General features: G+C 45.7%; 1 protein-coding gene across 2 annotated transcripts in view; it reads right to left on the bottom strand.

Moving 5' to 3' along the window:
• PWP2 (PWP2 small subunit processome component) overlaps positions 1 to 17,497 on the bottom strand; it is a 129,886-nt gene that overhangs the window by 31,796 nt on the left and 80,593 nt on the right. For both annotated transcript variants that reach the window (XM_085620791.1, XM_085620790.1), the window contains exons 13-17: positions 12,424 to 12,574; positions 9,876 to 10,056; positions 9,389 to 9,536; positions 7,660 to 7,768; positions 707 to 772 (exon numbers count right to left, since the gene is read on the bottom strand). In XM_085620791.1, coding sequence (XP_085476917.1) covers positions 707 to 772; positions 7,660 to 7,768; positions 9,389 to 9,536; positions 9,876 to 10,056; positions 12,424 to 12,574 — 655 coding nt within the window. The remainder of the gene's footprint in view (positions 1 to 706; positions 773 to 7,659; positions 7,769 to 9,388; positions 9,537 to 9,875; positions 10,057 to 12,423; positions 12,575 to 17,497) is intronic.

Genomic DNA, 17,497 nt, shown 5'->3' with positions numbered 1-17,497 from the left:
AAGCAGAAGCTTTCAGAAAAGTGACAGGTTTCAATTTAGCAAAACAGTCTTGTTTAATGGAAAACACAAGAAATATCAAAACTGATCCACAATAACCCTAAAATCGAATTTCCTATACCAGAGAAAAAAGGAAAAGTATGACCAGAGACGGCTTGAAAAGTAGACCGTAGAAAAAAAAGTCTGAGATGGGTGGGTGACTGCAAATTATTATGGGTGAACACTGTCAAATTCCCACTGGAAATCCGAGGCGGAGGTAAAAGGAAGTGAAGCGTGGGTTTTTGTTTGTATTTATTTTTTTAATTAAATGCTAGAAATGTTCTAGAATCCACCCAACTAAAAGGTTAATAACTGTGAAGATCCCATGATGGAGATCAGCTTGGATCCCTCCCTTCCGCATGTACAGCCACTGCCTGGAGATGAACTTGAATAACCCCGGTGCAGATGTGCGGAAGGACTACCAGGTGGAGGTGATGCTGCTGGAGATCTGGCTGGCTCACCAGCATATGGCTCCGGAGCACGGCCCAGCCGCCGCTGAAAGATGCCACCTAGCCTCATTTCAAACATGTGAATAAAAACGGAAGAGATCCTAAGGAGCCCTGAAGACAAACCTAAACAGGAGGCGAGCATTAACGGGGAAGAAATATTACATCTGTATATATTCGACTATGGCCGCTGCTGTGAAGAATGTCTGAAGTCAGATACTTACCAGTAGGAGAGAAGCGTAAGCAGGTGACTCGCACCTCAGGTTTGAAGTGCCGGGAGCTCATGTCACCTGTAGAGAGGTAAAAACAGACATCAAAGGAAGAGAAGACAGCCCAAGGTCAATGGAAACAAGCAGGAATTAGAAGTTGAGAGCAGAACAAATGGGCCTAGGAAAGTAAAGACTCTAGGCAGCCTCGGAAAAGCAGGCAGAGCAAACATTATAAAAAAGGGACGGAAGAGCAATGCCAGGGGAGGGTGGGTTGTAGATGGTCGGTGAAAGCAGGCAGAGGAAAGTTTACTGGCAGAGGAGACTGGCAGAAAGGCATCAGGGAAGAGCAGATACCAGGCTTCCAAAGAAAGCATGCAGAGCTGAGATTACAGGCAGAAATAAAGGAGAAAGGGCAGATTCAAGGCTGCACAGGAAAAGCAGGCAGAGCTCAGCTAAGCGATAGTGACAGAGCAGGTAGTGCAAGAAAGCAGCCTGGGCTCTCGGGGAAAAGAAGCAGCGTCATAAGAAGCACCCGATGCAGAGAACCCAACTGCCCAATGACTTTCTGGTATAATGAAGGGCAAGGGTTTCAGAAAGTGGGGATAGTAAACAGATTACAACTTTGTGTGGCTCAAGAACTGGAAAGCAGTACTTGAAACCCACTTGTGGCAAGTTCAATTAAATAAAGGAAAGGCTGGTGGTTATTAGAGAGTGCCAGCGCTATCTGGACTGAGCCTCTGCTTGCAGAGAACAAGCTATGTGGCATCATGCAGACAATGAACTACAATTCCCAGCAGGCCACACACACTCACATGCTTTGGAAAACAGCCATCTTGGAATATTGGCTATAACTTCCCTTGTGGCCAACGGTGTTCTATAGATATATATATATATATATGAATATATTTGATTTTTTAGTAAGCACATACGAACTGCTAACTTGCAGTTCTATAGAAGTTACATTGGAACTACAACTCATGTTCCCCAAAATAGCATGCAACGATGAAGCTTGATGTAGTTATTCCACTCACAGGAAGAGAAGTGCTAATATCACACAAAAAACAAAACACAGTTATAATAATAAAAAAAAAGTGATATCGTTCTGGCTCAAACACAAGCTACTGCAATTCACTAGTTATGGTTTCCATGCACCCAACACACACTGTGAATGGCAAAATAACCTTGAAGAGACCTCTCGACTAGTAGTAGAGATGGCACCTTTTGTAAAGTAATTACATCAGTCCACGAGACAGTAAAAACATTTTTTTGTCATATCAATTGTGCTATACTGTGATAATAAACTCTAATTTGACCTTTGTACTGTAAAAATCAATGTGCAAATCTGTGTTTATTTGTACATTTGCTCTAAATAACATGTTATTGGGACACATTTATTTTCATTAGCATGGCATAAATATATACTTAAACTACTCATTAATGTATGTTCGTTTTTCAGGAGTTACCGATCTCAAATAAAGGTACAGAAAGTCGGTTACACAGAGATATTTGTAAGGTATATATCCTTTTCCCATTACATCTAAGGATAGAAACCTGATAAGTTACTTAAGACATCTCTGTCTCGTAGAGATGCCCTACATCCTACAGACCTCTGTGACCAACAGAAGTGATAAGCCAATGTGGCGGGGTCCTGTGTCTGCCTTCTCTCCTATTCCATTCCCCTTTCCCTGCTTCTACTATTGGCCCTCATAATCCAGTGCAAGTGGTCTCTGGTGGAAGGTTTGAGGTGAAGAGCATCGCTCCCACTGGACCAATGTGCGAGCAGATGTGCGTTTGTGATGTACTTCGACTTCATAATCCTTTCAATAGCACGGAGACTTATGTGAAGGGTCAGCAGCCTTGGGACTGAAGGCCGCGTCTTCGACTTCATAATCCTTTCAATAGCACGGAGACTTATGTGAAGGGTCAGCAGCCTTGGGACTGAAGGCCGCGTGGGGAGTTTGGTTGGAAATGGTTGAGCCAGATGAAGTACATTTAGAGTGTGGGATGATGGTGTAATCAAAAATGGCTTGCAATGCATGGATGTGTCTGCACTTTGCAAGCACAGTGGACAGGAGGCGGCAGCTTACTCCAAGGCTGTGAGGAGTTTCAGGGAGCTTCGGAGGGTTGTTAGGGAAATTGTCCAAAGGCTGTAGACAGGACACATCTTTCCAGGGGTGATGAGATTAGTACAGTTAGAGCGGCCAGTCAGTGCGAAGACCGTGAGGGGTGTGAAAAGGCGTGTGAATGCCAGAAAGGACATGTCTCAATAGGTTGGTTTAAGGAACAAGATACGAGGAGAGCGAGACGCCTGCAAAGCAGGGTATGAGGAGGGAAAAGCTTTAAGCTCATTTCACACCACATATTTCTTGTTCTTAAGTTAGGCAGTGCAAGAACAGACCTGCTTGAGCCCTGTAATCTGTAGCTGATCTAAAATGTGTAATCTCAAACTCTGACGTAATGTACCACGTGCACATAAGTAACTTAGGGAAGAGCCTGAATTGTACCCACTGTGAAGATGGGTAAGAAATGGAGCCCAAAAAGCCTGGGGGAAATGATTCTACATGATCTAAAGCCTAGAACAATAAGAGGCTGTCAAGAATAAATTAGCCTAGGTCCTACCATACACTACCCACACGATACAAGGGCAGATGTAACAGTCTGTCAGGACAATGAAAAAGAGGGTCATTTACATACATTTATTAACACGCTTTTACATTTTCTTGAGGCCGCTCTAGGAAAGGGTGGAGAATGCATGGGGAGAACACCACGTAGCATTCTGTAAAAATAAGAACTGCAAAGACAGCATACTATGTGCAATGTCGCTTTCCATCTGCATGATCCCTTCCTCTAAAGGACTCAAACCAACATATATACTGCTTAAAATACACTGCTGCACGTTAGTAGTGCGAAGAGCGTTTTTGTATTGTTTCAATAGGCACCAGGAGCTTGAGCCAGCTTGAAGGCTTACGTAATTGGAGCAAAAAAGTATCCCAAGGGCGAGATCAGAGTTGTACATGGAGATCTGATGGTTTCTCCCTCTCTTCTACAAGAGGCTTTCCTGAGGTCCGAAGGTTCTCCCTCTCTTCTAAAAGAGGTTTCGCTGAGGTCTGATGGGTTTTCCCTCTTTTCTACAAGAGGCTTCTCTGAAGTCTGATTGGTTCTCCCTCTTTTCTACAAGAGGCTTCTCTGAGTTTGGATTGTTCCTCCCTCTCTTCTACACGAGGCTTCTCTGAGGTTTGATGGTTTCTCCCCCTCTTCTACAAGAGATTTCCCTGAGGTCCGATGGGTTCTCCCTCTCTTCTACAAGAGATTTCCCTGTGATCCGATGGTTTCTCTCTCTCTTCTACAAGAGGCTCTCCTGGGGTCCGATGGTTTCTCCCCCTCTTCTACAAGAGGCTTCTCCGAGGTCTGATGGGTTCTCCCTCTCTTCTACAAGAGGCTCTCCTGGGGTCCGATGGGTTCTCCCTCTCTTCTACAAGAGGCTCTCCTGGGGTCCGATGGGTTCTCCCTCTCTTCTACAAGAGGCTTCTCTGAGGTCTGGTTGTTTCTTCTCTTCTACAAGAGGCTTCTCTGAGGTCTGATGGTTTCTCCCGCTCTTCTACAAGAGGCTTCTCTGAAGTCGGATTGTTTCTCCCTCTCTTCTACAAGAGGCTTCTCTAAGGTCTGGTTGTTTCTTCTCTTCTACAAGAGGCTTCTCTGAGGTCCGATGGTTTCCCCCTCTCTTCTACAAGAGGCTTCTCTGAAGGCGGATTGTTTCTCCCTCTCTTCTACAAGAGGCTTCTCTAAGGTCTGGTTGTTTCTTCTCTTCTACAAGAGGCTTCTCTGAGGTCCGATGGTTTCCCCCTCTCTTCTACAAGAGGCTTCTCTGAAGTCGGATTGTTTCTCCCTCTCTTCTACAAGAGGCTTCTCTAAGGTCCGATTGTTTCTCCCTCTCTTCTACAAGAGGCTCTCCTGGGGTCCGATGGGTTCTCCCTCTCTTCTACAAGAGGCTTCTCTGAGGTCTGATGGGTTCTCCCTCTCTTCTACAAGAGGCTTCTCTGAGTTCGGTTTGTTCCTCCCTCTCTTCTACATGAGGTTTTTCTGAAGTCAGATGGTTTCTCCCTCTCCTCTACAAGAGGCGTCTCCGAGGTCTGATGATTTCTCCCGCTCTTCTACAAGAGACTTCTCTGAGGTTTGATGGTTTCTCCCGCTCTTCTACAAGAGGCTTCTCTGAGGTCCGATGGTTTCTCCCTCTCTTCTACAAGAGGCTTCTCTGAGGTCCGATGGTTTCTCCCTCTCTTCTACAAGAGGCTTCTCTGAGGTCCAATGGTTTCTCCCTCTCTTCTACAAGAGGCTCTCCTGGGGTCCGATGGGTTCTCCCTCTCTTCTACAAGAGGCTTCTCTGAGGTCTGATGGGTTCTCCCTCTCTTCTACAAGAGGCTTCTCTGAGTTCGGTTTGTTCCTCCCTCTCTTCTACATGAGGTTTTTCTGAAGTCAGATGGTTTCTCCCTCTCCTCTACAAGAGGCTTCTCTGAGGTTTGATGGTTTCTCTCTCTCTCTTCTACAAGAGACTTCTCTGAGGTTTGATGGTTTCTCCCTCTCTTCTACAAGAGGCTTCTCTGAGGTCCGATGGTTTCTCCCTCTCTTCTACAAGAGACTTCTCTGAGGTTTGATGGTTTCTCCCTCTCTTCTACAAGAGGCTTCTCTGAGGTCCAATGGTTTCTCCCTCTCTTCTACAAGAGACTTCTCTGAGGTTTGATGGTTTCTCCCTCTCTTCTACAAGAGGCTTCTCTGAGGTCCGATGGTTTCTCCCTCTCTTCTACAAGAGGCTTCTCTGAGGTCCGATGGGTTCTCCCTCTCTTCTACAAGAGGCTTCTCTGAGGTCTGATGGGTTCTCCCTCTCTTCTACAAGAGGCTTCTCTGAGTTCGGTTTGTTCCTCCCTCTCTTCTACATGAGGTTTTTCTGAAGTCAGATGGTTTCTCCCTCTCCTCTACAAGAGGCTTCTCTGAGGTTTGATGGTTTCTCTCTCTCTTCTACAAGAGACTTCTCTGAGGTTTGATGGTTTCTCCCTCTCTTCTACAAGAGGCTTCTCTGAGGTCCGATGGTTTCTCCCTCTCTTCTACAAGAGACTTCTCTGAGGTTTGATGGTTTCTCCCTCTCTTCTACAAGAGGCTTCTCTGAGGTCTAATGGTTTCTCCCTCTCTTCTACAAGAGACTTCTCTGAGGTTTGATGGTTTCTCCCTCTCTTCTACAAGAGGCTTCTCTGAGGTCCGATGGTTTCTCCCTCTCTTCTACAAGAGGCTTCTCTGAGGTCCGATGGTTTCTCCCTCTCTTCTACAAGAGACTTCTCTGAGGTTTGATGGTTTCTCTCTCTCTTCTACAAGAGACTTCTCTGAGGTTTGATGGTTTCTCCCTCTCTTCTACAAGAGGCTTCTCTGAGGTCCGATGGTTTCTCCCTCTCTTCTACAAGAGGCTTCTCTGAGGTCCGATGGTTTCTCCCTCTCTTCTACAAGAGACTTCTCTGAGGTTTGATGGTTTCTCTCTCTCTTCTACAAGAGGCTTCTCTGAGGTTTGATGGTTTCTCTCTCTCTTCTACAAGAGGCTTCTCTGAGGTTTGATGGTTTCTCCTTCTCTTTCACAAGAGGCTTCTCTGAGGTTTGATGGTTTCTACCTCTCTTCTACAAGAGGCTTCTCTGAGGACCGATTGACTCTTCCCTCTCTTTTACAAGAGGCTTCTCTGGGGCAGGCTTCTGTAGCAGCATGGCACAAGGGCGGAACAGCAGTGGATGAACCAATGAGGGAGCCCTTTCTTAGATCCCTTACGAGACGAATGAGACAGGCAGGGACCAGGAAACTTGATGACAGATTTTGCACAGTGTGTGCTGGAACAAATGGCACTGGAATCCTTAATTTAATACCGATGGAAACAGGAGAACTAGATTCAGATACCTCTATAGAAGCCAAACTGAAAACAACATTATATTACGTTTCTTCAGGATATGCGTACTGTGACCCAATAAAATGCTACAACCCAAGTAAAGCAGAGCATGTTGCAGCTCTAATATGGTCTGGGTAAGTGATGTACAGCAGAAGAGGACAGCTTCAAACAGTTAATACTTCAGCCAGTCCGCTGCAGACAGGCGAGTCACAAAAGAGCACACCTTCGGCCGAGAAGTCAAAAGCCACATCAGTGGGGATACTGGATGCACTTGGCTTGGGCATGTAGATCTTTAGTGTAGAGTAGTGATGAAAGTGCTATCAACAAGATCAACGAACCAACCCAACATGATGAGGAAGAAGCAGCCGACATAAGACTGAGCATTGAACACGAACTTGAGCGACTAGCGGGGCATTGTGAGAAACAAATGAAGGAGCAACGTCTGGCGGATGAAGCAGATGGTAGAGGAGGAAGTACACAGATATCGGTACCACAAAGCATAGAAATAGGTAGGGCACATTTATTTCACATGAAGGTACACAACCTAGGGGCACACCAGGTGAAATCAGCGCAAAATGCAGACAGAGTAGATATAGCTTGTGAAATGGACAATGCTGAGGTTGTACACAAAGATAAGCAGGAAAGTCATGCACCGTGATGGCTGCTTCGGGTATGCCGGCAGGAAAGATAGTCTGGGAAACAAAGCAGCATTATGGTTTGACAGGTGAGACAAGCCAGGTACCGCAGGTGCACGGAAGATACAGCTTTTTGCAGGGGGTTAGCAGAAGAGACATGTCAGTTAAGCTGGTACAGGTAAGCAAAGAAAGCAAAAAGGACATGCCAGGTAAGGCTGGTAGTACAATGAAAGAAGCAGTACAGAGGCCTGGCAAGGGGAAGCAGGAGAGACACACCAGGAAAAGATGGCATAATAAAGCAAGCATGACAGATCTAGTTGTAGAAGAAGAGAGTTCATAGCAGGTAGAGAGGAGGACACCTGCCAGGTGAGGCTGGTGCAGAGAATTTAACAAGTCACGAGGGGCAGCGATGTACCTCTTTTTACCCCTGGCAAGGCGAGGCTGGCCCCATCCTCATCTCCAGCCCCCTCATCGATCAACGCCAGGCTGCCAAACTCTGTCATCTTCCGACGATCCAAGTACTCCTGAAAGAGAGAGGTCAGGAATCAGATGAGCATTTAAAAAATAACGCCCTTTTAAAGAATAGGAGAACTCTACAGGTTTATAAGAGACTCACACTTCCTCCCTCACACGGTTTATGGAACAACAACAACACTGACTGGAAGTTTCTACAATTAAAACAGGTCAACTTAACATATCAAGTTGATAAAACAAAATCAATGCATAATATAACAAGCATAAGGTTCCCTACAAAAAAGGAAGGCTTCCAACTGTAAGCAGTAACCAATGTGCCCACTGGAAAGAAGACAAGGCAGATGCAAAGTGCACGGATGTGTGGCGCGGCATTGCTTTCTGGATTATAGGACAGCTGTTTCTCGAGAATTCTCTTCGTGGACATCTTCCTTCTATTTCTAGGACTAAAAGTAAATGAGTGTGTGCCGTCGATGCAGTGCAGCACCTGGCGCTTCCCTACGAAGCCTTACTAAAAAGAACTTGCAAAACGGTGTCCGCAGAATAAACCGGGTTGACACTCATGGCATTCCTGTGCCCTGCCAAACATATCTGAAAAATGATCGGTGAAAGAAAGGCCTGCCCAGGGGAGAGAAAGCGTCTCATTCATAGTATGGTGAATAAAGAAACAGCTGTGGTCAAGCAGTCAAATCAAGAGCATTCTGGCAGCGGAGCGGCTTAGTACGTTTGGCGAAAATGAGCAATGCCGCCAGTTTCATCAAGCCACGGAGGCATGGCGGATCGGCCAGTTTGTCTCACATTTGCCAACTACAAAATAGGGATTCGTTTGTGGAAAATGTACAATAGAAGGGCAAATCTCTAGAGGGATACAGATTTGTCTGATTTGAAACACCTCGTCCCACCGTGATTATTCCTTGATATTTTTGAGTGATCAATCTTCTGAGCGCGGAGAGATGTTCACCTTAATTTACTTCACACATGTTGGGCCACAACCATCAGATGATGAAGACCGGTAGAAGGAAATACCGAACTCGACAAAACATACTTCACCACATCTAAAAGCCATAAAGGTCTGAAGCCTTCGATTAAGAGAATTTCACAACGCACATGATCAGTGTCAAAGTAAATCATGAAAACTGCCCTGAAACCCAGCGCAGGGAAGCGCCAGCGCCAGCAGTGTCCTCTGAACAGTAGAGTTTTCTTTTTCTTGGTTCAGTACCAAATACAGAGAAACAAAAGCAGCGGCAGTAAAAAGCCTCACTATAAAGGACATTTACTCACTGTACATCTGTTGAACTGGCAGCTGCAGCATGGCAGCAGTGGGAGGAAGGATTCCATGTTTTGGAAGCAAGAAAGGGAAAACTTTTGACCATATCTGATCTGCCTCGGCTTTCCTAAGAAAAGGTGCAACACCAACTCTATCAGCTTTTATTGATGACAATGTACAGGGTTAAAAGCCCTCTCCCTGTGGTTAGCGGTTACAGAATAAAACTGGTATTAAGAAGCTGGCCCCGAACAAGGAGTGAGAGACAGGTGTAGGGTGTCTCTCAGGATCAGTTTTCAACATGCCTAATTATTTTGGGGCCTTTAAGACACGCACAGCAACCAATTCCTTCTAGGTACGGGACCCACATCTAGCATTCTAAAACCATCCACCACAACGCCTCTCTTACCTCCATAGCATCCAGAGAGCGATTACAAGAGATCTCAAACTTCTTCATGAGGATCTGCTCCTGTATGTGGTAAATGCAAACAAACTTGGAGGCTCCTCCGGCCAGCAGAGACTGCCCGTCAGCCGAGTAGCACAGAGTGCTGAAGGATCTGAGAGCAGAAAATGAAAAATGGAAAGGGTAGTTCAGCACTGCAGGAATGTATCAGTTGCTCTGGGTGAAAAGTAAAACGTGCTGTACTTCTGACCCTAGATTGAAGGGCGCCTATACCCCCTGCACAATGGGAATGCAGCCATATGAAGGAGGTTTCATTCGACAGCAGAAAACTCTCTCAATGCCTCGATGAACTGTCCTCAATAATGAAGAGAGTCCTATTCAATGATTTGATGACCAATGCATCTCTCCAAACTCTCTAATGCCTCAATGACCTGTCCATCATGCTGCCCTCACTAGTGCCTTGCTGGCGGTCCCACCGGGGTTCAATACGTACTTGCCCTTAGCAGACTGCTTGGCTGTGATTTTGTCAGTCTCTTTCCGCCCCATCTGGAGGTCATGTCTTCCTTCGATCGAGCCCGTCTGCACGGCATTTTGGGGGTCCCAGAAAGTGATCTGCCCGTCCAGTGTGGCGACCGCCAGCTCCTTGCCATCTGGGCGATATGTAACTGTGAGCGCTGCGGACAGAATCAAGAGCATTAATTACTCCAAAAACCAAGACCTAGGGTAATGTTTAGATAAACAACTTTATCAGGACAATTGGCTTCACTACACATTTTTTAAATTACTATTTTCAGGAAAACACTTCTAAAAATATCATGCTGCACTCCTGCCTTCCTAATTGCTTGGGAATGGTCTGCACTCTGGATAAATAATTTTTTAGAAGCAGTTCAGACTCACCAAGACTGCGAATGCATTGACTATACCTCTTACCAGCTCATTACCAGCATGCATACCAGTTCTTGTTACCATCTCCACCCCATCTAAGCAGGATGCAAGAGCCATCCCTCTATTGTGCTGAGAGTGTCTTTAACGTTTTAACTCTTTGTGTTTTGACGAAAAAAGGACGCTGGGATTCAAGAAATCCTTGGTGTGCAGAACATTCAGCAGGCAACCCTCTGTGAGTTTCTGCTTTCCCTTTGCCGGAATGCAGATGTCTGAGGGGGTCCCAAATACCTAGGAGGGTGCGATTGTGGCATTCATCGGATTCATGGAAGGGGACAGATGCAGCCTTCCCTTCTTATGGTTGATGAGCTTCATGTGAAGGTCTGGCGGGTCTTGATGGGACCCTGCCTGCATTTGGTGGTGCAGGAGAAAGGAGGCCAAGAGTGGGTTGCATACACCGTTCTTTGCTTATCTCCCAAGTTTTACATTTTAGGGCTCGACAATTTTCGAAATTTCCATGTTACGGTAGTTCAACCAACAGAAACAACGCAGGTTGTCCATCTTCCTTGGTCACCCTCTCCACACAATGAGAACAATTTCAAATACAGGCACCACTTTAAAAAGCAAAATACACTTGCATGGTGGAGCAGAAAAGAAACTATACAAAAAAGGCAGAGGCCCAAATACACCACATCCGTATGTTGCAACACAGCATAACAATGTACTGGCTTTTATATAACATTTGTTGCTTGTAAATGTAAGGAATTGAGTGTGCAGGCATTCCATGTGCAATTATTGAGTAATTGTATATATATCCTATCTGCAGATGTGCAGGATGCAATAGGTTTCTCCTGGCAGAGTATCGGTCTACAAACGCTGAACCAATTGGGATGTGCCTTCCATCTCAATGATTTTTCAAAGTACTGGGCCTCCACGACAGAACGAATATGGTAAGGGTACAAGGAAGTGGGGGTGAGCCACGCTCATTTCGGGCACTTTGGAAAGCGGTTGTCTGTAAAGCAAATTTTCAGGAAGGCCTCCAGCATAGCACACTAAACATACAGAGTCCGCCTCCAGAACTGGGACAGTACTCGAGATGAGGCCTCCAGAACTGAGAGCAATACTCCAGACGAGGCATTAACAGTAAGAAACTATTCCAGAGGAGGCCTCCACAGCATCACACAGAACCACCAGATTTCACTATACCTGGGTAGGATACCCGAACGAGGATCACAGATATATCAGACCAAGACTGGCTGCAATATTAGAAATGCTGCATAAAATACATTCAGAACTGGGAACAATTCTCCAGGTGAGGTTTAAAAAAAAGCACATTATCCCAGACCAGGTCTCCTGAACGGTACACAAATTGCTCATAAGTAGCGTTAAATAACAGGGCACGGTGTTTAAGAAAAGGCCTCCAGAAATGACAACAATACAGGAGGAGAGGAATAAAGAGCTAGATATACTGCTCTAGGAGAGGTTCCACAAGAGCACAAAATCACAAGATGGCGCCAGAACTGTGTGCAATACTCCAGATGAGACCTTTAGAGCTCATATGGCCTCCAGATATGGGCGCGATTCACCCGAGAAAAGCTCCAGAGACCCAAAACAAGCCGCAGACCGAAACAAACATCATAACAATGTTAATAACAATGCTTCATATGAGGTCTCTAGAAATTTACACAATAATCTGGGAAAACTGCCCAGAAATGGATATGATCTGAGGTCTCCAGCCCTGTGCACGAAGCTATAGGGGAGGTCTCCGGAAAGCCTTTTAAAGTGTACACAAAACACTATAGTTGGACACATTCCAGATGAGGCCTTACTAGTTTACTGGTGATGTGTACAGTGGCATATAATGTTTTCTGTTGCTCGTAGAGGTCTTTCTGCGCCCCAGGACTCTCTCTGCTCGCCTGAAGGCATCACCTTCCTTTAGATACTAAGACGTCATCTGGTAACCCAAAGATCGAGCTGTTTGGGGATTCTCGTGCCCTCACCTTGTGCTGCTTTTCAAGGGGCTCTGCACTTGGCTGTACTGATCCCAAGATTAGCAACATCTGTTTATTTACTTTGTATTTAGTGAACAAGGTCTCCCCACAAGAGGTAGAAACATTCAGGAAGAGGAAGCAAAGTGATGGCCGTGTGTATATCCTTACCGTCAGAGTTCAGCGAAAGCGTCTCTTTGGTCTTCCAGCTGTCCGACATATCCCAGAGTCGGACGGTCTTATCCCAAGAAGCTGTGGCCAGCATGGTCTGTACAGGACTGAAGCTGATGCTGCTGATGGGAGCTTCATGTCCAACCAACACCTGCGAGTACAAGAGTGAGACTGAAGGGGAGCTTGCAGAAGGTTAAAGAAAGAGCAGACGCGTGCAGTCAGGCCAGGGAGAATACGTGGCTTACATGTAAATCTTGGTTCTCCGCCATGGGAATCTTCATTGAACTATCAGAATATCTCCTCCTACAAACACCATTTCAGAGCACTAAAAAAAAAAAAAAACTTCTCTTCTACTAAAAAAGATATTTTATGTATGAGTGCGACAGTAATTACATCATTTTTACTATAAAAATCACCGAATTTGAAATTAGCCCACACTGGAAAAACTTGACTTTTCCAGGCCTTGGCAATTTCATCTTAAATGAAAATGTAAATAAAAACAACCAATCGGAACCCACTAGGCAGCGTCTTTCGTGAGCTGAGACAACGCACCTCTTAGGAAGTGTGCAGCTCAGTCCCTTATAAAGCAATGCGCTGGCGTTGAAGAGCCATCCATTTTAACAGGGTTACATGTGAACATACAGATGGGCGGAGCTGCCAAGGAGAATGGTGGGTAGTTTAGGACTTAATGAAAATATCTATTACTCAGAGCTAGGATTACAAATAGTAGAAAACATTTATATTTCCATCGTGGTCTTTACTGATAGACAAACACTTAACAGAGGCACAATCTCACTGGTCCAAACATAACAAGTGGAAGACATTTAATTAAATGATAATGGAAGGGTAAGGAAAGGAGAACCAAGGACGTTTCACGAATAGGGCTGTTTTATAATCCATAATCATATATTTAGAGTGAGCGGTCTGTCTTGCAGAACGTGGTTTGCTGTAGGTTTCTGGTGACAGAGAATGCAGGAGTGAACACAAAAAGAGGAGTCTCTAAACTAAACTAAAGATGGTCTGCTCACAAAATTGTTCCTTAGAGGTTCTTGAATGTCAAGCATATGAAATGTGAACACGGTTTAGTCGACAATCCTTGCATGCATAGGAAACTAGGAAGTGCATGCCTTTCACTTTTACCGGTTTGCAGTCAAATAAAAGAGGAAACCTAAAAAATAGCATTTAAGTGTGTTCAACAAAAGCCTAAGAAATAATATCTTAGCATAAATGAAATCCGAGATGGTGACATTTTTAAGAACCGCATCAGCAACAAGTGCCCATGCTCCGGCTGGTTAGTGCAACCCACTTGCTGTGCACAGTAAATATATTAACCAATCAGAAAGGGCATTATTTTGTTTATTTCTTCCACCTTGAACATCTTAACTGATATATAGATCAGTCACAAAGGAATTGGACAAGAACGTTTTCAATTCTTCAAAATTGCTGCTCGTAAACGCCCCGGCCCAGCACAAGGCACCACATAAACCCTAGTACTATGTGGCTGCCAATCAGATGAACTTTCATTCAACCATTTTTCTTTTTGAAAGAAAAGGGGTTCCTATAAATTCACTCTGCCCCTTTGACTAATCTACACCAGCGTAGGCCGGTTTAGCAGGAGCTTTTAATAACGACAACAATGAGAGACTTGAAAAAACATCATGGCAGATGGAGGATAAAGTGTCCACAATGGAGGAGACACTGGAGGACTTCATGGGGCGGAAGGACACCACAATACAAAGATGGGATCTCTTGGCAATATCACAACATCTGCAGAAAAAGCACTGTGAGAAAAAGCCTAGATTTGAAATAATTACAGAATTGGATTCAGAATCCAAGATGGACTAGCCGGAGAACGAGGGTAATGCCTTAATCATTCAAGCGTTTGGGATTGTCCAACGAATGAAGAACACCGAGATCAGGTGCAATCCTTGGTGCTGCAGAAACTGTCGGTAGGGGTTGTTGGACACACAAGTGATCATAAGGAATACGATCTGCCTTTCTACGAATGCCCTGTCGACAAGGATACTTGGATGGGCACGCTGGTAGCAAAACTCAGAGCGCAAAAATCAGCATGAAATTGTGTAATGAGGAAAGCGGGGAAATAAGGGAATTAGACCCCCGAGTAAAATGAAGATCATTTTTTGAATGATTTAAGCCATGCCAACTTACCGAAGAGTCTGGAACTGCAGACAATCAATAAATCCCCCTGGGACTAGATGCCCCCATAATGCATTGTGCTTAGCTGAAGATTGGGAGCGGGGTTCTCTTTTCTAATCCTAGGGCAGCAGCATCAATAAAGCCCAGGGACAGGTCCCTCTGTGACAAGATCATTTTGAGGTGCTGCTTCAGGTTACAAATCGGCCACATTTCTGTGCCGCACTTATTCCTAATTTTCAGAGTGGGCGGGTACTGGACATAGCTTTCGGTTTTGAAGAGTCTCGACCAGAAAATAGTCATCTTCAACCTGGTTAACCTCCAGTCTGGATGGTGGGCAGTGGTATCATGTAGGTGGTGGAGGGGAGGACTTGACAGGCTAGGGCTCAAGGTAGGGGCATCAGTGCGATCAATGTGATTGCCCTCTCAACAATCATCCCCATCCCCGAGTGCGACAAGGTGATGGTACTGCTCATAGGGCTTGCGAGAGCTTCCTTGTGCCAGTATGGTCAGAGTGGGAAAAGAAATGAGGTAACAGAGAGGGGTGGGGTATAAGGGGTTGCAGTGTACGGGGCAGAGCAGGTGCTGAGTGAGGCCTAGGGGCAGGAGTTTGCAGTGGCAGACTAGTGGCTTTGTTCCTAACATTCCTAGGAATGAGAGAGGATTGAAGGCCTTCCAGTATCCGTTCCCCGAAGGTGAAGCTCCTCTTCTTGGGTAGCTAAAGTGTGTGGGGCTGACCCTGCGTGGGTGGCTGAGCTAAGATTGTCCCTGTAGATAGGATGAAGAAAATCATCCACTATCGGACTTTGGGTACCTCAAGCAGCTCAAAGGTGAAAAGAGCCTCAAGTCAGATTTCAGCGCTGTGGACTGTTTTAGCGTCCATTGTGGAGTGGGTCTTGAATCCTGCCTCGAAACCGGTTTCGGTTCTAAGGGCGGCTCTGAGGAAGGTCTGGGTTGGGCTGGCATGGATGGATGGATGGATGGATGGCTGGATGGATGCTGAGGCTTGGGGCTCTTGCTTGGAAGCTTTCCTGGAGCTGGTGGGGGAGTGTCGAGAGGTCTTGGAGCCTTGAGCTGAAACTGAAGGTTGGTGCCTCTTGTGGCTCGAATCAGGGACTCTTTGTACAACACTCTCAGGAGGTGCGGCTAGCCTTGATGTGAGGGTTTTTTAAGTTGATCCCCAGAGGGCTGATCATTGGCAGAGCATGCTGGAATAGAGGTTCTATGAGTGGCTTTTGTCCCAGTTTGAGCTCCGCCTCCAAAGCATCAGAACATTATTTGGGCGATCACTCACAGTTTTTTAATTTTTTTTGGGGCTTCACTGTTGGTATTTTTTATCTTTTCATTATGCCATAAACAAAGAAACATTGCAATGCACTTCAACACTGTTAGAGCACACAATTCTGAATTCAATGTTTAATAAATAAAATAAATTGAGCCGACAACTTGACAACCCGACAGACCGATTGAGGTTCCTGTGCTACTTCCAGGAGCCCCATATCTTTTCAGAGCTTCCCTGGGCAACCCCTGCCTTTATAGATCATGCTTTCCGCCTACACACACCAATGCATTCCCGCCTGCCACGGTGATATTTTGGGTATTTCCCTGCTCCCCCATTTACATGCAATGCACCTTCGAGCTGCGATGAGGACCACGTTGCTGAACAATTGTGTATATTTAGGTAGAGTTTGGTTCACCCCATCCCCCGAGGTGTCCAGCTTTCGAGTCAGACCCACTGGCAGCTCTGCAATTGTGGAGAAATATCATCCCACCGGTTTCTAAAATAACTAGACAGGCGGACAATCTCAGAGGGTATGTATAAGGGTTCTGTGACAGCTGCAGCCTTGCAGACACCGGTCACTCTTGGCCCTACCCATTGGGAGCAGACTGTTTCTGGTGAGATAAGTATGATGAAGGATTTTCATCTGCACGAGCTGGAATCCAGATTTAACAGCCACCTCACAAGGATGATGGCAAGCTTCCCCCGTCCTTCCCCCATCCTCATCCGTCAGAACCCCCAGGTCAACCTCCTATCGGCCACAAAGCGCATGCAGGGATGGTTAGCAATTAGCCGCTAGTGTCTTGTATGTCAGAGAGAGAGCATGGCTCTGTAGAGGGGCAGGAAGCAGTCGGTACTCCAGCGGCATCTCATCCTATATCTTGTGTAACATATTCCGGCATCCCCAGAGTGCGTGTTGAACTTGTATATACTGGAAGTGCCGAGTTGCTGGCTGTTCATATGGAGTCTGCAAAACAAGAAAGGGGAGCAGCTCCCACCTTCAAATTGCGATATGCGATCTCGTCTTACTGTTGCCTGCATTACAACCCTTGCAAAGCCTCTAACAGCCTCTTCCATAGTGCGGTCTCCAGCGTTCGTCATCCCTGCCAACCCATTTCCTTTGAGGCTAGTTTCCGTATTTCCACCAATAGGTCTGTAGGGGAGGGGTGACGACATTGCCTGTGATCATCATAGAGAAGTATTAAGTACCTGTGGGACGCCCTCTGTCTCCTATCTACCTTCAGAGACTGTTCAGGCAGTAGGACGACCACCCGGTCATTGACAATCAGCAGCTGTGCAGCCGGGAAGTACAGACAATGGTCTGGGAAGCCAAGTCCCCCATCGTATGGGTCACTAGTCAGCGCCACCTGCTGGCAATATTGAACTCTAATACTGGAACACTGCTATCCAGTGCTATCCTGTGCCCAGTGTATGTGCTGTGACCCTTAAAACATGTTGCAATTGGCTTATAACTGGGGTGGCACATTTAGCTTTCCTATAAAGCCATAGTATATCGTGCAGAAATACACCCATTTCTATTGCATATGAACTGCTTAAATACTTCACATACTGCCTTTGATCCAAGCCTGGCTGTTTTATATCACACCTGGGGATTAAGCACAACTTTATTTTATTTAATTT

This window comes from Triturus cristatus, chromosome 8 (assembly GCF_964204655.1).
Source record: "Triturus cristatus chromosome 8, aTriCri1.1, whole genome shotgun sequence".
Lineage (NCBI taxonomy): Eukaryota > Metazoa > Chordata > Amphibia > Caudata > Salamandridae > Triturus > Triturus cristatus.
Note: the sequence above shows the minus strand (reverse complement) of the source record. Positions and strands in the feature narration are given on the sequence as shown.